This window comes from Pipistrellus kuhlii, unplaced genomic scaffold, assembly GCF_014108245.1.
Source record: "Pipistrellus kuhlii isolate mPipKuh1 unplaced genomic scaffold, mPipKuh1.p scaffold_m20_p_48, whole genome shotgun sequence".
NCBI classification, from domain to species: Eukaryota; Metazoa; Chordata; class Mammalia; order Chiroptera; family Vespertilionidae; genus Pipistrellus; species Pipistrellus kuhlii.
Window position 1 is genome coordinate 1,243,492 of NW_023425549.1, and position 23,710 is coordinate 1,267,201.

A 23,710-nucleotide genomic window follows, 5' to 3' on the forward strand; every position below is an offset into this window, starting at 1 on the left:
TCCGCCCATCTATTCCGCCATTTTGTCTCCGATGAGAATCACTGATTGGCTGCCTCCTGCATGGCCCCTACTGGGAATTGGTCCACAACCCAGGCATGTGCCCGACTAGGTATCGAACCCTGATCTGGTTCTTGGGTTGATGCTCAACCACTAAGCCACACCGGCTGGGCTGAGGTCACAGTTCTTTTTTTTTTTTTAAATATATTTTATTGATTTTTTACAGAGAGGAAGGAAGAGTAATAGAAAGATAGAAATGTTGATGAGAGAGAAACATCGACCAGCTGCCTCTTGCACACCCCCTACCAGGGATGTGCCCGCAGCCAAGGTACATGCCCTTGACCGGAATCGAACCCGGGACCCTTTAGTCTGCAGGCCAAAACTCTATCCACTGAGCTAAACCGGTTTCGGCAAGGTCACAGTTGATGGCTCGGAGATTCATACCCTTGAGTCAGAGCTCACCCGCCTCCACTGCCCAGTGGACTTTGGACTTTAATCCAAACAGTAAGGACAGAGGCCAAGCCCCCTTCTAACCCAGGGAGAGAAAAGCACCTTCTGGGCTGTTCTCCCACCATCCAGGTGAGGGCCCATGGGAACGGGAATGAGCTCACTCCCTGGATTATGAGCCCCCAGCCTTCCTGCTCTTTCCCCTTCTGTGCTGCCTCAGAGCCTGCTGAGCAGTGCCTGCTCCAAACCCCGTCACCCGCCCACCCACATCACTCCAGCCTGGGCTGTCCGGGGCCTGTGGGCTGCCCCTGACCTGAACCTTTCCTCCTCAGACTGGCCTGGGGCCACCTTTCCCCTCCACTCCGCTGTCCTCTGGAGACCAGTTTATTAGAAAAAGCTGTTGGCTCCTGCAGAGCTGGAGTTTGGAGGGCAAGCCAGAAGTCGGGATTACAGCTCAAAAACACACAAAAAAGCTATCAGGCCCTTTTGTGTTGATTCTGTCTTATTTTCTTCACACTAAACCCACTTCTTGGCCAGTCTAATCTTGGTATCAGCTGGGGTGCTCATGAGGGTAGCAGAGAGGGGGCCCTCCCACCCCAAACCCCACCCATTCCTGGAGGACAGCCAAGGCTCAGCGCTGGCTCCAAATCCCTCCCACTCGGGACCTATAAAACTTGCAGGTCTCTGCAGTTCTGCACTCACGCTACGTGCCAGCACAACCGAGAGCCACAGGCCAAGGTCCGAAGAGATCCGGTGAGTGCCAGGCTAGGGTGGGCTGGGCCAGACCTCCCACTGTTGGATCTATTCCTGCCTCTACTGACCCTGCCCTTTCCCCCGAAATCCAGCTCAACCCGACCCTGCCCTTTCCCCCCGGAAATCCCAGCTCGGTCCGATACCAGCCGCAGTCTGGCCTGAACCCGTTCTTCTCCCTCCCCGCTGAGGCATGTTTTGCTCATCACACAAGAATGGCTCCCAAACCAGCTCAGGTGCTCAGTTGGCTGTTTATCTCTGAGCCAAGGTGGAGTGTGGCTGAGCAGGTTGTGTCTCAGGCCCAGGGGCTGTGGGGAGGTTTCTCCCTGTGAGGAGCTCGGGGAGCCCCAGGAGAGCCTGGGAGGGGCCGTTGGGACCAGATGGAGCAGGAAGAACCGAAAGAAAACACTTGGCAGGCCCCGGAGGAGTTTTCCCAAGTGCACACTGGAATTGCCTGGTCCCACCACCAGAGCAATCTGATTGGCTCGGGGTGTAGCCCAGGCACTGGGATTTAAAAATAAATATTTTTAAATTGATTTCAGAGAGGACAGAGGGGGAGAGAGAAACATCAATGATGAGAGAATCATTGACTGCCTCCTGCACGCCCCCTACTGGGGATCCACGGCTCCTCAAGCACACTTGCCCTGGCTCTGCTCCCACAGGCCCTGCTGACCCTAAGGGCAAGCATGTGCCGTGGCCTCCTGGAGCCAGTCCAGCTGGGCAGGCACTGGGGCTTTTAAAAGTTGTGTGGGTAAATCCGAGGTGCCTCCAGAGCTGTGGCCCCACTGTGTCAGATCCGCTGGAATCCGGCGCAGCACTCACTGGCTCTGAGTGGAGGCATGTTGCTCAGCCTGTTTCCTTACCTTAAAACAACTGAACAGAAGACATTGTTGTGATGTTGCTAAGGGAGTTTGGCCCACTCCGGCCCCTGACTCGGCAGCATGGAGCTGGTCCAGGACGCCACCCGCCCACCACTGACGTATGTGAAGGGGATCCCTCTCATCAAGTACTTTGCGGAGGCACTCGGGGCCCTGCAGAGCTTCCAGCCCTTGCCCGATGACGTGCTCGTCAGCACCTACCCCAAATCTGGTAGGTGGTGAGGACCACCCACCCCTCTCCTGGGCTGCAGTCCCCACCTTGGGCCAGCAGGGGGTTCTCTCAGCCCTGCTTACCTCCCATTTTCCTCTCCAGGCACCACCTGGGTGAGCGAGATTCTGGACATGATCTACCAGGGTGGCGACTTGAAGAAGTGTCAGAGGGCTCCCATCTTAACCCGCGTGCCCTTCCTTGAGTTCAAGGGTCCGGGGTGTCCCACAGGTGTGTGGTGGGGTGCTGGAGGCCAGTGGAGTGGAGGGAGGGAGGGAGGACCCGGGCTCCAGCTCACGGGAACTTTCCCACCATGGCTTAGGTATGGAGGTTCTGAAGGACACACCTGCTCCGCGGCTCCTCAAGACACACTTACCCCTGGCTCTGGTCCCACAGAACCTTCTGGACCAGAAAGTCAAGGTGAGCGGCAGAGGCAGCTAGAGAAAAAGGCTGCTGGGGCCAACCCAGCTTTGGCCCTCTCTTCTGGGAAGATGTTCTCACTTCCCCAAAAGCCTGGTCTCATCTCAGAGGGGGAGAAGTCCTCAACCTCATGCTCTGGTGGGACAGATGGAAGTGACAGCAAGACTTTGCAGGGCCTGGGTGCTCACAGGCCTGTGGAGGAGGGGCCGCCAGGAATTCCGCCCGCCTTGTTTCAGATCAGCAGAGGCGCTGAGAAGATTGGATTAGTATAAAATACAGTCCTGGAACCAGCCAGGACTCTGGCAGCAGAGCAGGCTTCAATCCCAGCTCGGCCACACCCAAGTCAGCCCCTAAGCCTGTTTCCCAGAGAACCTCCCTTGCAGGGTGGAGTGTGGTGCTTAGAAGAACGTTTAGTGCCTGCTGTGCGGTGCGGTGACGGGCGGGGCGGGGCGGGGGTGTCTTCTGCCCCTCCAGGTGATCTATGTGGCCCGGAACGCAAAGGATGTGGCCGTCTCCTATTACCACTTCTACCGCATGGCCAAGGTGCACCCTGAGCCCGGCACCTGGGACAGCTTCCTGGAGAAGTTCATGGCTGGGGAAGGTGGGCCTGACTGAGGAAGGAGGGGTGGGCGGAGGGGCAGCCAGCTGGAACGAATGCCAACCTCTGCCCGCCCCCTGCCTTCTCCCCAGTGTCCTATGGGTCCTGGTACCAGCACGTGCAGGAGTGGTGGGAGCTGAGGCGCACCCACCCTGTTCTCTACCTCTTCTACGAGGACATGCAGAAGGTGAGGCCCGCTGCCACTGCCCTCCATGTCGCAGGGGTGCAGGGTCTCGTGGGAACTGCCACGGCCTTCCACGCCCTGCTTCTCTGTGGCAGACCCTACACTGGCCCTCTAGACCCCTCCCCTTCCCTGCCCCATGGCAGCACACTCCGTACAGCTCTTACCTCCCAGCGCTGGAGTCAGTGCCAAGGGCAGTCCCTGATCATCCCTTTACTGCTGCTGCTTCTCCCGGGCCTGGTTATGACCCGGCTGTCCCTGCCCTCACCCACGAGGAGCCAGATACAGCTTCTTAACAGATCACAGGGCAGAAGGCAACTAATTCTGCCCGGGAGGGCCAGAGTTCAGGGACCAGAGTCCCGGAGCAGGGTCGGAAGTGGCCATGCGGTTCGGGTGGGGCCTCCCTTTTGTTTGTCCAATGCACAACCCGCCTCCACTGAGCGCCCCCTGCTGCTCCAGAACCCCAAAAGGGAGATTCTGAAGATTCTGGAGTTCCTGGGACGCTCCCTGCCAGAGGAGACCGTGGATCACATTGTGCGGCACACGTCGTTCAAGGAGATGAAGAAGAACCCCATGGCTAACTTCAGCACCTTCCCCGTGGAGTTAATGGATCACAGCATTTCCGCCTTCATGAGGAAAGGTGAGTGCCCACCGGGAGGGGCGCTGGGGAGGCGAGGGCGGGAGCAGTGGCTAGAGCTGGCCCTGAGCCACTTGGGGCCTCTGCTTCGGCCAGGACCTCAAGCCTGCCTCCCTCCCTCTCTCCCTCCCTCTCCTCTCCCCCTCCAGGCATCACGGGGGACTGGAAAACCATGTTCACTGTGGCCCAGAACGAGCGCTTTGATGCCCACTACGCTGAGAAGATGGCGGGCTGCGACCTCAAGTTCCACTCGGAGCTGTGAGCGGTGCCCATGGGACCGCCCCCGGGAGTGTGCGAGGGCCCGGCTCGGGCCTCAAGAATAAAGCAGTTTGTGTTGCGTGGAGTGTGTCTATTGGAAGGAACGCAAACCTGAGCCGAAAGAAAGTCAATGCCACTGGGACCAGATGGGCCCCAGTTCCCCAACCTGCCCTCCGCGGGGAAGGTAAGAACCCAGGAGACGTGGCGAAGGGGAAGAACATTTATTTCCTCACGTCATGTCTGTCGCATGCCCCCTCCAGGTGGCAGGAGACTGCCAGCCTGCATCACTTTTTCTTGGGCTCCTTACAAGCCACCACATACCTCTGGGCCACATTGAGGGGAGGGGAGTAACCATCTGCATAGGAAGTGTCTTCAAACAGGACCGAATAGTCATCCTGGGGCTGCAGCGGAGGCAGAGGGGGGGCTGGTCAGAAAGCCCCAGGCCAGCGTCCCTCTTCCCCCCAAGCCTAGACCGATAGGAACCTCTGGTGTGTGGGCTCCTGGCCTTTCCCGTCTCACCTTCACTCTAGATGTTTAACCTACTCCCTGCCACAGAGCCCAGCAACCAAGGGCCGAGGATGGGGATGAACAGCACGGAAAAGGCCTCGCTAGCCACAGGCGGCCACAAGGGAAGGGCCCTGTGCTAAGGGGACTAGACAAGCAGTGGGCGCAGGCAGGGGGTCCTGGGGGAAGAGGGACACTAGCCTTTAACCTGCCATCAGGGCAGGGGTCGGGGGTGAAGACTGGCCCTGAGCAAGGCGCTTCCACCTCGGGGCGCAGGCTCCCCACCTCAATGCAAAAGCAAACTAGACTAGAGGGCACACCGGGGCTTCCTAAGCTCTGCAGGGCGGCTGGCACCGCCTGGAGGACAGGCTGGAGGGGTGACAGCTCAGGACCCTCCCAGCTCAAAGGGAAGGGACCGACCCCTGACCCCTGGACGCCCCCCGGGGGCTGCCTTACCCGTTGTGGGGGTGTGTGGATCAGGGCCCGGTAGAAGCAGGTGGTCTGGGGGTACAGGGCCAGCACGAGCTGCTCCTTCTGGAATAAGGCTTCGGGGTCCGTCTCGGGGTTGGCCTTCCACTGGGGCAGGGGGATGATGCGCCGCCGGCTCAGGGTGTGCCTCCTGGAGGGGCGCTCGGGTCAAACCCATGGCAGGTGGAGGCTCCTTCCCAGCAGCAGGGCTCTCCCCGGCTTCCCTTGCCCGCCCCGCCTGGCCGGCACACTCACTCTTTGCCTTCTTCATCAATGTCATCGACCTCATACCTGCGGGCGAGGAAAGGAGCAGAGGATGCAGGGCGGTGCACGCCCATCGCCCATCGGGGCTGAGAGGAGGGTGAGGAGGAAGTCGCCGAAGGAGCCGGCTCTTCGCTCGCGTCCCAGTTCCCACGGGGCGGGCGAGCCACTCACTTGTTGGTGGCGTGGCTGTAACTGACCACCTCGGCCAGGATCCACTGCTCGTCCCCGTCCACGGCCTTGACCCGGGCAGCCACCTTGTCTCCAGGTTTGGCCACGTAGTCCCCGGAGGCCGGGATGGCCCCGCAGAGTGGGGGCGGCCTGAGGGGGGATGAGGGGTCAGTCCCAGCTCCTCCCCTCCATCGCCCCTCCCCGGGGCTGCCCTCACTTGTCACCAGGCTTCCCGATCCACAGCGGCAGGGTCATGGCCGACTGCTGCAGCAGCGTCATCAGCACGCCCCGGCGCATGGTCTTCCGCGGGGGCTCCGAGTCGTTGTACAGGCCCGCGATCTTGGCCGCTGCGGGAAGGAAGGGCGCCCTGAGCCCAGGGGAGGGAGCATGCCCTGCCCCCCCCGAGGAGTCAGCACCAAGGTGTGCTCCCGGCCTGAGAGGCCACCAGGCCACCTAACCTGGCGAGACGGGTAGTGGATACCTTTTGGGAAAGAGGGCAAAAGGGGGATTCTGAGGCGCGGGTCATGTCTCTTATCTGGGTGCTGGTTACATCTACTTGTGAAGTTAGTGAAAGTTTTATTGAGCCGTGTGCATACTTACATGCATTTTCTATTAATATAATTAAGCATAAAGTTAAAAGAACTATCAAGCCGAAACCAGTTTGGCTCAGTGGACAGAGTGTTGGTCTGCGGACTGAAAGGTCCCAGGTTCGATTCCAGTCAAGGGCATGTACCTTGGTTGCGGCACATCCCCAGTGGGGGACATGCAAGAGGCAGCTGGTCGATGACTCTCATTGATGTTTCTAATTCTCTATCTCTCTCTCTTCCTCTCTGTAAAAAATCAATAAAATATATTAAAAAAAAAAAAAAAGAGGCAGCTGGTGGATGACTCTCATTGATGTTTCTAACTCTCTATCCCTCTCTCTTCCTCTCTGTAAAAAATCAATAAAATATATTAAAAAAAAAAAGAGGCAGCTGGTGGATGACTCTCATTGATGTTTCTAACTCTCTATCCCTCTTCCTCTCTGTAAAAAACCAATAAAATATATTTAAAAAAAAGTATCAAATGTGGACAGAGCCAGAGCGCTTACCTCTGTGGGCATGGCTCAATACACCCAGTCAACTTCAACCCAGCTGGCAGGGTGACAGTATCGTGGGCGAGGAGGCTGCCCCTGGGTTCACTGGAAGGGCGAGGGAGAGGTGGGGCAGCATCTGAAGCGATATGGCAGCCAGCACCCTGAAAGCCCCATCTGAAAGGCTGGCTCCAAGACACCCGCTGTGGCTCTAATAGCCAGCCTCTCCCCTCAGCAAGAAATGGCCTGGGGATGCAGGTGACCGCTAAGCGAGGACGGAGAGAAACCTGAGGGACTGGGGCACACCAGCGTGGTTTGCAGAGGGAGAACAGGGAGGCCTTGTCTCTGACCCTGGGACCCACCTCATCCCCTTCCCGGTCCCAGGCTGCCCTGTGCCCCCTCCCTGTCACAGCCATGGCACCCGGCTGAGGTACAGGCTCCCCCGCAGGAAGACATGGCTGCGGCTCTCAGGAACCCTCACTCCGCCTGGTCAAGGACACCGAGCTAACTTGTCTCTAACTCACCGATCCGCCGCTCTTCCAACAGAGACTTGATTTCCGCAATCTTATCCAGGGCTTTCCGGAGGATGCTGAGGGCGGGAGGGAAAGAAAAGGTCTGGACGAGGCACACAAAGCATGGACTTCCTCTTCTGGTCCAGAACGCAGACAAGCCTTGTGAAAACCAGGAACCCTACATGGTGGCTTTAGTCTTAAAAGCCCGACCAGTGTGGCTCCGCGCTTGAGCACCAACCTAGGAACCAGGAGGCCCTGGTTTGATTCCCGGTCAGGACACATGCCTGGGTTGCAGGCTCGATCCCTGGTAGGGGGCATGCAGGAGGCAGTGGATCAATAATTCTCTCTCGCCGGGACCAGTTTGGCTCAGTGGATAGAGCGTCGGCTTGGGGACTGAAAGGTCCCGGGTTCGATTCCGGTCAAGGGCAAGTACCTTGGTTGCGGGCATATCCCCAGTAGGAGGTGTGCAAGAGGCAGCTGATCGATGACTCTCTCTCATCGATGTTTCTAACTCTCTATCTCTCTCCCTTCCTCTCTGTACAAAATCAATAAAATATATTTAAAAAAAAAATAATAATTCTCTCTCATCATTGATGTTTCTCTCCCTCTCCCTTCTGGCATCAATAAAAACATATTTCAAAAACTCCTTTGCAGAACTTAGCAGAGCCGTTGGTAATCTGTTATGAATGTCTAGGAGAGGAATGTAATTCCATGTCCGAAAGCAGGGGTCGCCAGCCTTTGGGACCTCCGGGACCCGTGGTCCGCGGACCGCTGGCTGGTGACCGCTGCTCCAAAGCCTTCCTGAAGCCAGCAGTCGCCGACCTTTCAGACCTCATGGACCGCCAGTTGGCAAGCGCTGTTCTAGTTATTGCAGATTTCGCTGCAGAGATCTGAGGTGACAATGTTTTAAGATCAGTTACCATTTAAAAAGTAGTTTCCTAGAACTGAAACTTCTCCGTCTCAGAACCATAAAAGCTTCACGTCGCCTGCCAGGTAGAGCATGGTCCGACCCGACAGGCACAGGCAGCCAGCCAGCCAGCCTGGCAGCAATGCGCAGGGAGGCCACCCCAAGAGGCCGCTTCACCTGCGCCAGCGGAGGAGGGATTCCTCTGGCTGACATTCTGCTGGAATCCAGCCAAGAGCTCTGAGCCCTAACCGTCCTCCGGTCAACCTCAGCACCGCCCTGCTGGCCAGGAGGAAGGAAGGGCCCTTTAAAATACTCCAACACTGCTGCATGATCAGGGTGACATTTTAAAAAGGCAAAATTAATTCCTTTTGGGTCTCCTCTGGGAGTTGTGCTCGCAAAGCTAGACACAAAGCAGCTGAGCCAGGGCATTACCCAGGTGAAACGAGCTGCCTCCCCATGCCCCCGCCTCTGCCCATCTGCGGCAGGAGGACCGTGCGGCGGCCCGCTGCCCCCGGCCGCCCAGCGGAGCTGCATGGGGAGGTGCTGCAGGCGGATCGAGGTCCTAACCGTCAGCTCCTCAGGCACGTGGCTTCGGTGCCATCCCGAGGTGTGTTGGGTGAGCAGGGAGAGCGGACGCTTCTGAGATGTGCCAAGACCAGAGCACGCCTCTGGTCAGCAATATGGACCAACAGCCACGTCGCAGGTGCCTGCCAGCAAGCGGTCTGCTGCCCAGGCCCCAGGCATCCACTCTCTCCTCCAGGGACGTGACATTTAGCCTGAGTCCTCCGGCTCTTGGAAAGCTAAACGACCTTTGTGTGCACTGGCTTACCCACTCCTACACTACGCCTTACTGAGCTGCACCTGGAGAAATGCCCTTTGCACCAAGGTTAGTCAGTTCCTGGGTCCCACCTGGGAACGGCCACCGGTCCTCCCCGTCTATGGAAAGGGAGGTCTCTGAGCCTGCTGCCCTGTGACTCCTGCTGCTAGTGGGAGACTTCGAGGCCTTTTAAGAAAGAGATGATTGAGCCTGGGCGGCATGGCTCAGTGGCTGAGCATTGACCTATGAACCAGGAGTTGTGGCTCGATTCCTGGTCAGGGCACAAGCCCGGGCTGCAGGCTTGATCTCTAGTGTGGGATGTGCAGGAGGCGGCCAATCAATGCTCCTCTCTCATCATGTTTCTCTCTCTCCTTCCCTCTCCCTTCCTCTCTCCAAAAGCCAGAAAGAAACATTAGAGAATGAGGGCTCTGGTTTAACGTTGGGCTCCCCCGTTACTAGTTGTGTCTTTTGGCAGATTACACAACCCTCTGGTATTTCAGTTTCCTCATCTGTTAAAGGGGTGATCCCATCCTAGAGTTGCTCTGAGGGTTCAATGCGGTAACTATAGAAACGACTGTCCCAGCACCTGGCACAGTAAGGCCACGAAGAGCTGTTCCTGTTCCTGTTCCTGTTATTGCCACCACAATAGAGAAATACACTTCCTAATATGAGTGACGGTCAAGAGTTTGTAAAACACGAGTCTTAGGCACTTTACATGCATCGTCTCATTTATGTCGACAATTCTATAGGTAGTTATCGTTCCCATTTTAGTGATGGAGCAACTGAGTCTCAGCTGGAGTGGTTGCCAAGGTCACGTGACAGGTAAGTGGCCGTGCTGGGACCTGACCCCTGCCTGCTGCTAGGGAGTGGGGAGTGGTATGGAAGTGGGTTCTAGGGAAGGCGGCCCTAAGGGAGGGGCTCATCCGTGCCAGGAAGGCAGCCGGGCCATGGGCCACAGGTCCCTGCAGCCCAGCACCTGGGCGCGGTGGGCGGCGATGGCAGGCAGCGGCTGGTACTCACTTGCACTCGGCCTCGGCGTCGGCTTTGGCGGTTGTGTAGAGGCCGCGCAGCTTTGTCCGGTAATAGGGAGAGACTGCAGAGTAAGCACAGGAGACAGCGTGGGCGAGGGCAGCTGGCAGTCCTTGGCACTGCTTCCCGTGCGCTGGAATCAGGCCTTGGGAGGCAGAGAAGCCACGGACCGAGGCATGAGCGCCACTGGCGCAGAGTGCTCCCCGAGGACCTGAACCGCATGTACAGGGCGTTCACAGTTCATCCGGTACAAATGCCGTCACTGCATCCAAGGGAGGACTTTCTTTCCTTTGCCAGAGCATGACACCCAGGAAGTCCTTCTCAGCACATGGGAACAGACAGCGATCTCAAGCTGCTCAGAGCCGGAAAGCCCAAGGCCAGGAGCCTGGCCAGGGGGCCCTCGGTGCCCCCCGGGGAGGGAAGCTCCCTAGAAAACACCCGCTAGCCAGTGCCTGTCCCCTCCAGGGTGTTTCCCTAGACGCAGCCTCATTTCACTGACTTTCCAGTCCCCGGAGTTGGGGGAGTTAAGGTTCCTCAGGGCTAGGCAGTCTGGTGTCTGTCTCCGAGGGAAACTGTCCCTCTGGCCTATGGGGCAGCTCATCTTGGATGACGGCAGATTCACACAAAAGCCCCTTTTGGAACGACAGCAGTCGTGGCCACATCGCTCCTCGTCCCCTTCCTCTCCAGAGCCCAGCTACTCACTCTTGTTCTCCGTCTGCATCCGCTCGTGGGTCTTCTGGATGTTCACCAAGTTGTGCTCACTCCGCGAGCGCTCTTCCTGCGAGGAGGAGGTCAGCAGGACGGGAGCGAGGCCCCATCCCGCTGGCACCCTCACCCAGGCCCAGGCCCATCCATGCTGCCCTCACTCACTAGGTCTGGATTCAGGACCAGTTTAAAAGGACTTCCCTCCCCCACTACTGCGAAAGCATTACAAAAGGCATTAAAGTGAAATCATAAACTAGATTTACGGCTCTCCTTCATCAGAAAAGACAAACTGACCTACGGATTCAATACAATGGCCCCCAAAAGTTCCAGCTGACTTCTTTGTAGAGATTGACAAGCTTATTCTAAAATCCACATGGAAATTCAAGTAACTCAGAATAGCCAATACAATCTTGAAAGAAAAACAGAAACACTGGAGGACTCATTTCCTGATTTCTAATTTATGACAAAGCTACAGATGTCAAATGCTGTGAGGCTGGCATACAGAACAATGGACTGAGCTGAGAGTCCAGAAATTAACACCAACATCTACGATCAGTTCACCTGGGAAAGGGGGATGGGGAAGGATGCTGGTACCAGTCTTCCCCACATCAGCGGGCCTGCGACCACAGCTGCAACTGAGAGTGCCAGATGCATGGGCGATTGGTAGTCAGAATTCCCAAGTACTCGGCAACACGGAGTTAGTGGTGAATGCGGCTATACTGCCCAGTGGTCTAAACAGCCCACTAAGTTCTGTGCTGTATAACCCCACCCTACCAAATGGGCATGACCAAGGAGGGGGGAGGAGACAGGACATGACACCTGCCAGACGGGCACCGCTGCCTGCAATCTGACCGGCACTGTGGCTGGACCTACATCCTTCCAAGGGTGGAAAAGTCTGAGTAAAATCAGTGACAAATGGAGAGGAGAAATAGTGGCTGAGGATGAGTGGGTTACACAATGTTGTAATTTCAATATTATATTAACGCCTCAAGACAGTCTCAGAGGTGGAGGATAGTATTGGCTCAGGTACGCCCGATGCCAAAAGGGTGAAGCCATCTACGTGCCAAGAGCACTCCTGCTTTTAGAACCGGATGGAGGCAAACGGGAGCCTTCGCGCCTGAGCGCAGCCCTCCGAGAGGCATCTGGTCTGATGACCTGATGGTAAACTGGTCTCATCGCTGAAGCTCGAATGGAATTCCAGCAATTCTACTTTGCTTTAGCTTTAACATTTTATTTATTTATTAAAATATACTTTATTGATTTTATACAGAGAGGAAGGGAGACAGAGAGCTAGAAACATCGATGAGAGAGAGTCATCGATCAGCTGCCTCTTGCACACCCCCTACTGGGGATGTGCTTGCAACCAAGGTACATGCCCTTGACCGGAATCGAACCCGGGACCCTTCAGTCCGCAAGCCGATGCTCTATCCATTGAGCCAAACCGGTTTTGGCGCTTTAACATTTTATCAACGAACCACGTTTAGAGCAGTTGTAGGGTTACAGGAAAGCTGAGCAGGTAGCAGAGTTCCCAGGTACTTGCTTTCCCCTGCAGTTTCCCTAATGAACCTCTTGCATTAGTGGGGTACACTTGTTACAGCTAATGAACCCAGACCGATAATTATTAACTAAAGCCCATAGATTACGTTAGATTCACTTTCTGTGTTGTGCAATCCATGGGTTTTGACAAACGCACGGTCAAGAGTGCACCATCAGGGTATCCTAAAGAATGACTTGCCAAAACCAGTTTGGCTTAGTGGATAGAGCGTAGGCCTGTGGACTCAAGGGTCCCAAGTTCGATTCTGGTCAAGGGCATGTACCTTGGTTGCGGGCACATCCCCAGGAGGGGGTGTGCAAGCGGCAGCTGATCGATGTTTCTCTCTCATCGATGTTTCTAACTTTCTATCCCCCTCTCTCTTCCTCTCTGTAAAAAAACCCCAATAAAATATATTATAAAAAAAAAGAAAAATGACTTCAACTCCCTAAAAACCCCGTGCTCCCCTCCTCATGCCCCCTCCTCCGAGCCCCGGGTCTTCTTACTCTCTCATTTTGGCTCTTCCGGAAGGCCAGCTCGGGGGAATCACACAGCCTGTGACCTTTCAGACGGGGTTCTTTCGCTAGGACCATGTGTGCCAGGGCCTTTTGACTTACTTTCCAGGTTACGGCCACTACAGAGGATACTGTCCGGGAAGGATTTCTAGGAACTGCTCCATCCTGATGGAATGCCCACAAAGGGACAACGGACCCAATGGGCAGTGCAACCCGCCATACTGCGGCGCGCTGTGCACAGACACCCCCTCGTTTTGTAAGTGGAAGGCTATGGGAGAGAGTGGTGCACCATACCTCACAGGTGTGGAGGTCATTTCTCTAAGTTCCTCTCTGCCCCGCAGGCCGCTCCACGCGCCATTATTGCTGACGCTCTGATATACATACTATGCTAAATTCAGATGCTCGAACTTGATTGTTTTGCTGTAGAAGAGCCTAGCCCAGGGCCAGGGGGCCGTGTTCGCAGTCAATGATTAATTAACTCAGCAAGCCTGGGCTTTCAAACCCTGCACATTCCAAAAAAGGGTTGGCCTCGGACCAGCTTCTGAGAGAGAACCTCTAAACTCTGGGACATTCTTGCCTCAAAAGAGTATCTTTATTTACCAGGTCAGGCTGGGAGGAGAAAGGAAAAACTGCTTTTGGATAGGGGCACTTTGTCAAGCAATGAAATGTCCGGAAGTTGTCATGGTGATGGTTGCACAGCTCTTTGAATATATTAAAAACAAATGAATCATAGACTTTAAATGGGTGAATTGTAAGGCATGTGAGTTAAAATCTCACACGATGGATAATCCAACGGGAATGGTAGTCCTGCCCTCCTCTCACCTTCTTGACATCACCTTGGGTCCTGTCCGTCCAATCTCTCTGAGAACAGCCCCACCCCCTGCTCCACAGCTCAGAGCACAGCCCACGTGCCCCTGTAGGGATGGAGGGCTGTGGCCTGTTACCTGCGTTTGTTTGATCAGCTGATGGAGCTCGGTGAGCAGTTCTGCGATGCGGGAATCTGCCGACACGAGGGCCATGGTACATGTGGCGCCTGGGCGGATGGGGAACAGAGAGAACCTTGTTAGTGTTGTTGTGGGTTAAACTGCTACTCCCTCAAAAAGGATAGTTGCCGGGCTGGCGTGGCTCAGTGGTTGAGCGTGACCTCTGAACAGAAGACCAAGTTCAATTCCCGGCAAGGACACATGCCCAAGGTACAGGCTCGATCCCCAGGGTGGGGCATGCAGGAGGCAGCCAATCAATGATTCTCTCTCCCTCATCGTTGATGTTTCTGTCTCTCTCTCCTTCTCCCTCATCGTTGATGTTTCTATCTCTCCCTCTCCCTTCCTCTCTGAAGTCAATTAAAAAATATACAAAAGATATGATGAAGTCCTGACCCCTGATACATGTGAATGTGACTTACTTAGCAACAGGGGCTTTGTAGGTGTAATTAAGATGTACGTTAAGATCAAGTCATCTAGAGTAGAGGTGGGCCCTTAATCCAACATGACTGGTGTCCTTATAAGAAGAGAACAGAGCCAAAACCAGTTTGGCTCAGTGGATAGAGCGTCGGCCTGCGGACTAAAGGTCCCAGTTCAATTCTGGTCAAGGGCTTGTACCTTGGTTGTGGGCACGTCCCCGGTAGGGGATGTGCAGGAGGCAGCTAATCAATGTTTCTCTCTCATCGATATTTCTAGCTCTCTATCCCTCTCCCTTCCTCTCTATAAAAAAATCAATAAAATATATTAAAAAAAAAAAGAACAAAAAGAACACACACACACACACACACAGAGCCCGGGGGAGAGACACACACAGAGGCCAAGGCGGCCATGTGGCAGAGGCAGAGACTGGATTTAGGCAGCTGCAAACCAGGATTACTGCCAAGGACTGCTAGCCACCACTGGATGCTGGGAGAGGCAAGGAACAGATTGTCCTGAGACCCGTGAAGAAACCCACCCTTGATTTTGGAACCAAGCCAGCCCCTGGATTTGGGAATTCTAGAACTGTGAGAGAACACATGCCTGCTGTGTTAAGCAGGCCCAGCCTGTGTAATACGTTGCAGCAGCCCCAGGAATCGAATGCAGTGGAAAGTAGCCCTGAAATTCTACACTGAGCCAATGATGTTTGCATTCAATATGTCGAGCCGAGTTCTAAGGAGTATTTATTGAGTCACTTCCCAAAGCAGCAGCCCAGGGCCCTGCTCTGCTGACAAATGATTTCAGTATTCTGGTCTCCATTAAAAAAATTCTGTAAAAGGGGGATTCAAATAAGATATCACATAAAGACAATTTCCATGTCATAAAGCACTGCGACTTTTTTTTTTGTGATAGAGGGAAGAGAAATTACTAAAAAAATCTGACCTAAGGAAAGACAAATTTATTGATGAAAATAAAATGCACTAAAAGGTAATTATTAAGAGAATAAAAGACAATAAAAGGTAACAAAAAGAATAAGTTATATCCACAAAGATCAGATTCACACTGAGTAAACCCCCCTCACTAATAAACTGTAAACGCCAGGTACTTAAATAGTCACATCTTAAAATCTCTGCTTCTGTTTACTGTAAAGGTAATATTCACACTAGGATCAGAGGGACTCCCAGCCTGGTAGAGGACGTGTTTGAACAGTCACAGCTAACACCACAGAGTGGGAAAGACTGACGGCTTCCCCCAGATCAGGGACAAGCCAAATTTGTTCTGCAGGTTCTAGTGAGGGCAAATGGGCAGCAAAATGAAATAAAACAATCCGGATCGGAAGGGAACAGGCAGAACTATCTCTATTTGCAGATGACATGACCTTATAATAGAAAATCCTTTCCCACTGCATCCACTGAAGGACTGCTGGAGCTAATAACAAGGTGAGACAGCAAGGAGGCAGCACACGAGGAGGCTTCCACCCTCTGCCAACTCCATCACCTCTCACCGCTGTCTGCCTCACATTTCACATCCCAGCGATACCGAACGGCTCCGCTTTTGACCACAGGCCTGAACTTTCTTACCTCCGTGCCCTATGCCCATGTTGTTCCCTCCATCTGGGGTGTCTTTCCCACAGCCTAATCCTCAGATTCAATGACTTAATCTCTAAGGCCTGGCTTACTAGCAAGTCACCTGCTCCACTAATCCGAGTCTGGGTTAAATTACCTTCTCTGCTTTCTCATAAAACCCTCAGCCTCTCTCCACCACTGTGCCTACCAAGTCATATCAAAATTCTCTTTGTATTTGCCTCCTCCCCTAGCCAGTCCAATCTCTGAGGACAAGGGCCACTTTATGTTCTGAACCTAGCACAGAGCTGGCACACAGGGGCCCCTCATCCTTCCTCAACCCATTCATTCATTCCTCAACCCGTCACACTGGCTCTCCCAGTCCTCAGTGACCTCCTGGACTGCCCGCTGCACGAACACCGGAGACACACTGCTTCCCACAACTCTGCTCTTCGGGGCTCCAGGCCTCCAGCCTCCCGTTTCTCTGACCACCTTCATGGCCTCCTGCTGCCCTCCTCCTCCGGTCCAGGGTGAGTTCGCCCTGGGATCCTCTCCATTCTCCAAGCACGAGCATGCTCGCTGGCTTTACGCCCCCATATTCTGAAGCGTCCACGTCAATCTCCATAGCCCTGCCCTCTCTCCAGGCTGCAACTCAGCTGCCAGCCGAACAGCTCTGCCAAGAGGCCCCTCAGACACCTCTCTTCCTGCTGGCACTGCTCTGCCTTCCAGATGCGGTTAAGACATCCATCCCTGCCGAAACCAGTTTGGCTCAGTGGTAGAGCGTCGGTCTGCGGACTGAAAGGTCCCAGGTTCGATTCCGGTCAAGGGCATGTACATTGGTTGCGGGCACATCCCCTGTGGGGGTGTGTGTGTGTGCAGGAGGCGGCTGGTCGATATTTCTCTCTCATCGACGTTTCTAGCTCTCTCTCTCCCTTCCTCTCTGTAAAAAAATCAATAAAATTAAAAAAAAAAAAAAAAAGACATCCATCCCTGTCCAGCCAGCTTCCCACTCACGGATTCCTCCTACTTGATCATCTCCAGCCACGGTCTCTGTCATCAGTCTCAACCAACTTCTATTTGCCGCAGAAATTTATCTCAAAGCCAGCCCTCTCTTCCCCACCTGCCACTGTCTTAGTTTAGGTTCTCATCACATCACCACAATATCATCCCATCTCTGCCTCACGGCGCTGGTTCAAAGGGGAAAACCCTTTGAGCAGATAACATATGTGCGTGGTAAGAAATGCTCACACAGCTCAACCAGTACAATAGCTCCCACCCTAGAGGCAATCACTATTGTTTTTTGGGTATTAGCTTCTCCAGTGACACTATATATATATATATATATGGTAAAGTGTGCATTTCTTAAAACCTTTTATAAGCGGTGGTTGCTGAGACAGACACACGAGATGAGGCTGAAATGCTCAGCAAACCAAAATGAAAAAGCTGACCTCATGGCCTGGAGGGGCGGGAGGTCATGTACCGAACCAGGCAGGCCTCACCCTACAAGCAGCAGGCCGCAGCGGGAAAGGAGGCCCCTCTACCAATGATGGCCTCCGCACACATATAGACGGTGACTTGTGACTTGGAAGGCTCCATGCCTCCTCATTTCTACCCGCAGGGAAGAATCCTGAGGTGCTGAGAGGAGTGGCCGGGTTCCGGAGGGTCACTGGGTCTGCCTCGGGGAACCACCTCGCTTATGGTTTCACAACAAACTACTGCTGCCTCCAGATCTGGTCAGCTGTGAACTTGAATCTTTTTAGAAAACACACTCTATGCAGAGGCAAAGGTCTCCCAGGCTCACTGCGATGAGAATGCCATGCGGACTGGTGCAATGCCAGCAGGCCAGAGGTACCGGGACTGGAACCACACATGACCTACCCCTGAGTGAGGCCACAGCTCCCGCTGCTGCCAGCCGAGGGCAGGGCTCCAGCTGATCTTATCCCCGTTCCTGAACCACGAGGCTGGCAAGTCCTGCAAGGCTCCAGGCCCCACTGCCTTTCTGGCTCCTAGCACTCTCTCTCCTTCCCGGCGACGGAGAAGGCCACACCGTCCAGTTCTACCCACAGAGGGAGCCACTGTTCTGGTATTTTTAAACATAACTGAACTCAAACTCCCAACATCTTCCCCGAGGTAGGCAGCAGCTGAGATCTGTACTAGCTGAGCTGCTCGGGGTGTGCCCCACGCTTGCCTAGTTCAGAAGCCTGGCAGATTTTTAAAAGAACAGCTTAATTTAGATATAATTCACAAAACTGTGTAACCATTACCACTGTCTTAGGATATTTTCTTTTCTTTTTCTTTTTTAAATATATTTTATTGATTTTGTACAGAGAGGAAGGGAGAGAGACAGAGAGTTAGAAACATCGATGAGAGAGAGTCATCGACCAGCTGCCTCTTGCACACCCCCTACTGGGGATATGCCTGCAACCAAGGTACATGCCCTTGACCGGAATCGAACCCGGGTCCCTTCAGTCCCCAAGTCGACGCTCTATCCACTGAGCCAAACCGGTCTCGGCTCAGGATATTTTCATCTCCCCAAGGAGGAACTTTCACTCACCAGCAGTCACTCCCCATCCCCGCCTCCGCTCAGTCACTGGGAACCATTATGCTAGTTCTGTCTTTATGGATTTGCCCATTTTTGGACGGTTCATATAACAGAATCATACACGATGCAGCCTTTTATGACTGGCTTCCTTCACTTAGCAGAACGTTTTCATGGTTCGTCCACATTGTAGAATGTAGCAGTACCTCATTTCTGTTATGGCTGAATAATATTCCCCTGTATGGACAGACCTCATTTTGTTCATCTATTCACCAGCTGATGGACATTTGGGTAAAACTACTTTTTGCTGTTGTTTTGTTTTTACTTTTTACTGAGTTTATTGGGGTCACACTGGTCAACCGGATTATACAGGTTTCAGTGCACAGTTCTACAACACCTCATCTGCACACTGTCTTGTGTGCTTACCACCTCAAAAAACTACTTTTAAAAATATTTTTAAAAACTGATTTTACAGAAAGAGGGAGAGGGAGAAAAAGCAACACACTGATGTGACAGAAACACCGACCAGTGCTTCCTGCACACACTGCACCGCACCTGGGCATGTGCTGACCAGGAACTGAACTGGTGACCTCTCAGTGCACAGGACGATGCCTCAAACACGATTCTTTATGTAAATATTAGGAACTCCTTCTCTGTGGCTATCAAAGATGCACTTTGGTCATAATGTCCACGAGGCGTCAGATACACAACAAACAAGTAGGAAACTCACCATGTCGTTCCTTTCTGCTGGGCACCCACTCCTGTCCGGTGACGGCCTGCTCTGGTTACTCCCCAGGACCCTCAAATAGGTGTTTGTTTTTTTTCCTTCTTCCAATATATTGTGCAGCGTTTAATATTCACTATTTGCAGAAAAGCTGGCCTAATACCATCACAGTAGCAACCACTGAGTGTCTGGCCTGAGACCTTCTCTACAATTTCTTTTTGGGAAGCCGTCCCTCACTTTGGCTCCACTGAGTATCCTGCCTGGGCCAATGAAAATATGACATCCTCTGCCGAAACCGGTTTGGCTCAGTGGATAGAGCGTCGGCTTGGGGACTGAAAGGTCCCGGGTTCGATTCCGGTCAAAGGCATGTACCTTGGTTGCGGGCATATCCCCAGTGGGGGATGTGCGGGAGGCAGCTGATCGATGACTCTCATCGATGCTTCTCTCTATCTCTCTCCCTTCCTCTCTGTACAAAATCAATAAAATATATTAAATAAAAAAAAAAAAAAAAAAAGAAAATATGACATCCTCCCTGACCACCACGACTGGTTAGGAAGAAAAATGTGAGCCAAGTCTGGACAAAAATCCATTTCAGATCTTTTGCTGGAGCTGTGTGCAAAGAGATAGCACCTTTCAGGTGTTGGTTAAGAGAGTAGCATGGACGCCTGGAACTCCTGCCTGCCTGAGAGAGAAACCAACACGGAGGAAAGCAGAGCGGAGACAGAAAATACTGGTGACATAGTTTAGTTGTCTGGGATAGCTGTGCCTGAGGCTGGTACACCAGGACTTCTCAGTTAAGAGTAATAAGTACCCTTTTCCACCTGGGCTGGTGTTTGGGCTTTTTCTTACCTGCAGCGGAGAAGTCTGGCCACACTAAGTCGACCTAAGAGCTAACACTTACTGTAGGTACAAAGGCTGCAGAAAGGAAGCATAAGCTAACTGCTAAACACCCAGCCCCAAACAACACTCTGGCCCTCTGCTAGCAGCCAAGGCCTCAAACAAATGCAAACATTCTTACATAAGCCACTCTAAATTAATCCCTTAGGGTTTAAGACAATACAAGCTTTGTTCTGAATCAAAGGGAAGAAAGGTATCTAAAACCCTACACTCAACCCAGCCACCCACCCTCAATAACAATCTGCATTCATTAATCGGCTTTCTTTAAAAGTTAAGGAGAAAATACCCCCCCCCCCCCCCCCAGGACCTTCTGTAATGGATTAAACAGGTGATTCTCATTTAACCTTATAGCAATCCTATACGCACAGCCTCCTTCTATCCGGGGAAACTGAAGTTCAGAGAGGTTAAGTTATACTAGGTCAGTGGTTGGCAAACTGCAGCTCTCGAGCCACATGCGGCTCTTTGACCTCTTGAGTTTTTAGCAAAGGCCAGCTTAGGAGTACCCTAATTAACAATGTACCTACCTATATATTTTAAGTTTAAAAAATGTGGCTCTTAAAAGAAATTTCAATCGTTGTACTGTTGATATTTGGCTCTGTTGACGAAGGAGTTTGCTGACCACTGGCCTAGGTAACTCAGCCAGGAAATACTGGTGATTAAGCTGGGATTCCAAGACTGAAAACTCTAAAATCTTCCTCCCAATTCCGTTTTGTCACAACGTCACATATTCCATAGCAAAAGAGATCATGGAAACAGAAGCATCTGCCACTGTGAATTGCCAATCACACTGGAGGTGATTTACTGTGGCATCTGAAAAAAAAAAAAAAAAGGTAGAAAAATGACAGCTATTCTTACTGAGTATCTACCATGTGCTAAGCATGTTTATGTAGATTATCCTACTTAACCCTCCTAACAATTCTGCAAAGAAAGTACTTTTCATTTAGTGCTGCGGAGAAATAAGTGACTTTATCCAGGCCATGCAAGTAAAAAGTGGAGTTTAAATCCAGATGTGTCTGTCTCTAAACCTAAGCCTTCAGGGCTAAAACAGCCCTTATTATCCTCCACACCCAACTCCCAATGGTTCGTGTTTACCAAACCACCTTCCACTCCAGGGATATAGTGACCACAAATCCTGAAGTGACATAATTAAATATTTTTTCCACTGCAGACAGTTCATCAAAAATCTAAATGAGCCGAAGCCGGTTTGGCTCAATGGATAGAGCGTTGGCTTGGGGACTGAGAGGTCCCGGGTTCGATTCCGGTCAAGGGCATGTACCTTGGTTGCGGGCACATCCCCAGTAGGGGGTGTGCAAGAGGCAGCTGATCGATGACTCTCTCTCATCGATGTTTCTAACTCTCTATCTCTCTCCCTTCCTCTCTGTACAAAATCAATAAAATATATTTAAAAAAAATCTAAATAAGAAAGTTTAAAACCTTTGTAAGAATCTTTGTGTACAAACTTAGAAATAAGAACAAGAAAACAAAGGCCTGTCACTATGTCTCTGCCTCCAGCTCCAGAAAGGTGGTCACTAAAAACTATGGACTGTGAGGGACCCACCCCCTGAGCCTGTGGGTGGGCCAGGTGTTTATAAAGTGGACACTGTGGTCTATAAACACTCTCAAGACAATGCTTTGTATCCATAACAGCACTTCTCAAACAGATCCGCTTGTCCTAGGGGCCCTACCCTGCAACACGCACACCAAACAACTCCAGCGCCCCGTCCCAAACAAGCACAGACTTCCAAACTTCCGCTATGCCCGCCCAGGCATTATGCTTTCCTGAAATGCCCTTTAATTCTTCCTTCTCTGCTGGATCTCGAAAATTTACTCATCCCAAGTCCAAATCAAGCGGCAGCAGCATTAACACGGACGGCAGTGCTGGCCAACCTTCTCCACACGGCGGTGCCCAGAGAACACGGTGCTGTTTGTAGGGCATCCTGGGGTAAAGAACCACGCTGCTCACAGCCAGGGCTGACTGGCAGGCCCTCTCAGACGCCCAACACCAGGCGCAATCAAACATCCAAGCACCACACGCACTTTCATTCTTGCTCTTGCCACACATACACGGCAAGACTAACTGTCTCACTTACTTGTCTCTCCTGCCAAACCTTAAGCTCTCAGCAGAATGGGATGCAATTTTATTCACTCTCTACTCCCAGCAACAAACACAGGGGCTGGCAGCAACTAAGTCCTCAAAAAGATTGCTGAACGGAATCCCGGCAACCTCTTAAAACAGTCTTTCAAGTTATAAACAGCAGCAGTTCTGAAGCTGGGCTATTCAGGATCTTCCCGACTGCAGACAACAGAAGCTGCTGCTACCAACACACTGTACGAGGAGCCGTCTACTTCCCACCTATGGAGAAGAGGTAGGTCCCTTTTATAAATTCATTCATGTAACAATATTTCTCTGTGCCAGGCAGGTGGGCTATAGAACAGTGAGAGAGATAAACAGACACTCAACAAATAGTTCTCTGTAGGTGAAATAAGTGTTCTAAAAGGGACATCTACAGCAGAGTACAGTTAAGTAGAGAAATCTCAGTAATGACAGAGACTATCAGAGAACTGAAAACACAAATTTTCAGGCAGAGAGAACCAACCAAGTGCCAAAGAGAATATCTACAATCAAATACCCAGCAGTGAACTTTCAAAGCCTCCAGGATAAACATGTGCTAGGAGGTTGATGGAGGAGGAGAGAGGAGAAGCAAAAGACACCAAGAGTAACTCAAGGTGTTTGGCCTGGGAAACTGGAAGAAAGGGAAGACGAGGAAGGTGAAGGGCAAACTCAAACTTTCAGATACTGAAGAGATGCCCCGTGAGAGCTGAATGAAAACCTGGAGTTCAGGGTGCAGCACTGGGTTTGAAGACAGAGAGTTGTCACAGCAGGTGGCATTTACATTTAAAGCCCTGAAAACGGAAGTGAAAGCAGGGGAGAGATTAGGATGGGGCTGCAGACGAGCTTACAGGAAGAGGGGCCAGGGCACTGAGGCCAAGGGCGAGAATGCTCCTCTCCCCAAAGGCAGAGGTGATTGACGAAGGGGCAGTGGTCAGCCGGGGCAGAGACCAACGCACTTGGGGACTATGGGTGGCCGGTGGCCTGGAGGAAGACCCATTGCGGTGGAGAGGTGCGGCCAGCCGGGGGAGCTGCAAACGGAGGCAGTGCAGAGAAGGCGCCTGGAGGGATGCTGCGGGAGGAGGAGGCTGTTTTGCTCCGAGGGACGCGTGTTGAGAATATAATAAATATTAACACCCTCAGCCCTCATCTCCTCGCCCCTGCGCGGATACCCCACCTGGGCCGGCCTCCGCACCAGACTCCGCCCCCTGCGGCCTCCCAGCTCCGCGGGACCTGCCGGCGCACGCGCAGACCCCCGCAACCCGCGCGGGGGAGGCCCCCTCCCGGGCCCGCCTTCCCCGGGGAGACCCGGCGCGTGCGCACCGCCTCCCGGGAGCCGCCGCGACGAGGCCGGGACACGGGAGGCGGGGGAGGACCCAGCCCTGCGTCCCGCCGCTCTCCCGGCTCAGCTCGGGCCCCACCCCACCTACCGGTCCGCGGACAGCACGGCGCTGGGAATGCGAGGGCGGGTGTCCGCGTTCCTCGGATGCTTTTCAGAGTCTGTAGATAATAACGCGCTTGCGTTCGAAGATTCGCGGCACCTCGAGAACCAAGCTCTTACCCTTTTAAGAGCCGAGTCGCATCGCAGAGGACCCCTTGACGCGTGCGCCGTCCA

General features: G+C 53.0%; 2 protein-coding genes across 4 annotated transcripts; one reads left to right on the plus strand and one right to left on the minus strand.

Moving 5' to 3' along the window:
- The first annotated feature begins 1,107 nt into the window (after positions 1-1,107).
- On the plus strand, positions 1,108-4,454 carry LOC118704897 (sulfotransferase 1A1). The gene is made up of 8 exons (XM_036412965.2): positions 1,108-1,197; positions 2,101-2,283; positions 2,386-2,511; positions 2,603-2,700; positions 3,175-3,301; positions 3,391-3,485; positions 3,939-4,119; positions 4,266-4,454. The coding sequence occupies exons 2-8, from the start codon at positions 2,136-2,138 to the stop codon at positions 4,376-4,378; spliced, it is 888 nt and encodes a 295-aa protein (XP_036268858.1). The 5' UTR covers positions 1,108-1,197; positions 2,101-2,135; the 3' UTR covers positions 4,379-4,454.
- On the minus strand, positions 2,729-23,710 carry SGF29 (SAGA complex associated factor 29). Of its 3 annotated transcripts, none has more exons than XM_036412962.2 (11): positions 23,526-23,710; positions 13,811-13,899; positions 10,818-10,893; positions 10,107-10,179; positions 7,375-7,439; positions 5,996-6,125; positions 5,782-5,928; positions 5,602-5,637; positions 5,335-5,497; positions 4,696-4,775; positions 2,729-2,892 (listed from the first exon to the last, which is right to left on the minus strand). In XM_036412962.2, exons 2-11 carry the CDS (start codon positions 13,883-13,885, stop codon positions 2,829-2,831), a joined length of 909 nt encoding a protein of 302 aa, XP_036268855.1. In that variant the 5' UTR covers positions 13,886-13,899; positions 23,526-23,710; the 3' UTR covers positions 2,729-2,828. The 3 variants fall into 3 exon arrangements, with proteins under 3 accessions (XP_036268855.1, XP_045428466.1, XP_036268856.1); XM_045572510.1 differs by lacking the exon at positions 23,526-23,710 and adding an exon at positions 19,095-19,117; XM_036412963.2 differs by lacking the exon at positions 2,729-2,892 and having other exon boundaries at positions 4,582-4,775; positions 23,526-23,708.

What these genes read in the sequence shown, in the direction of transcription:
- LOC118704897 (XM_036412965.2), top strand. Translation starts at nt 2,136, where the DNA reads ATGGAGCTGGTCCAGGACGCCACCCGCCCACCACTGACGTATGTGAAG. An exon ending in CAGCACCTACCCCAAATCTG is followed by an intron (nt 2,284 to 2,385) that starts GTAGGTGGTGAG and finishes TTTCCTCTCCAG; the next exon opens with GCACCACCTGGGTGAGCGAG. An exon ending in TCTACGAGGACATGCAGAAG is followed by an intron (nt 3,486 to 3,938) that starts GTGAGGCCCGCT and finishes CTGCTGCTCCAG; the next exon opens with AACCCCAAAAGGGAGATTCT.
- SGF29 (XM_036412962.2), bottom strand. Translation starts at nt 13,885, where the DNA reads ATGGCCCTCGTGTCGGCAGATTCCCGCATCGCAGAACTGCTCACCGAG. An exon ending in TACAGCCACGCCACCAACAA is followed by an intron (nt 5,638 to 5,781) that starts GTGAGTGGCTCG and finishes CCTCGCCCGCAG; the next exon opens with GTATGAGGTCGATGACATTG. An exon ending in TCCACACACCCCCACAACGG is followed by an intron (nt 4,776 to 5,334) that starts GTAAGGCAGCCC and finishes CCTCCGCTGCAG; the next exon opens with CCCCAGGATGACTATTCGGT.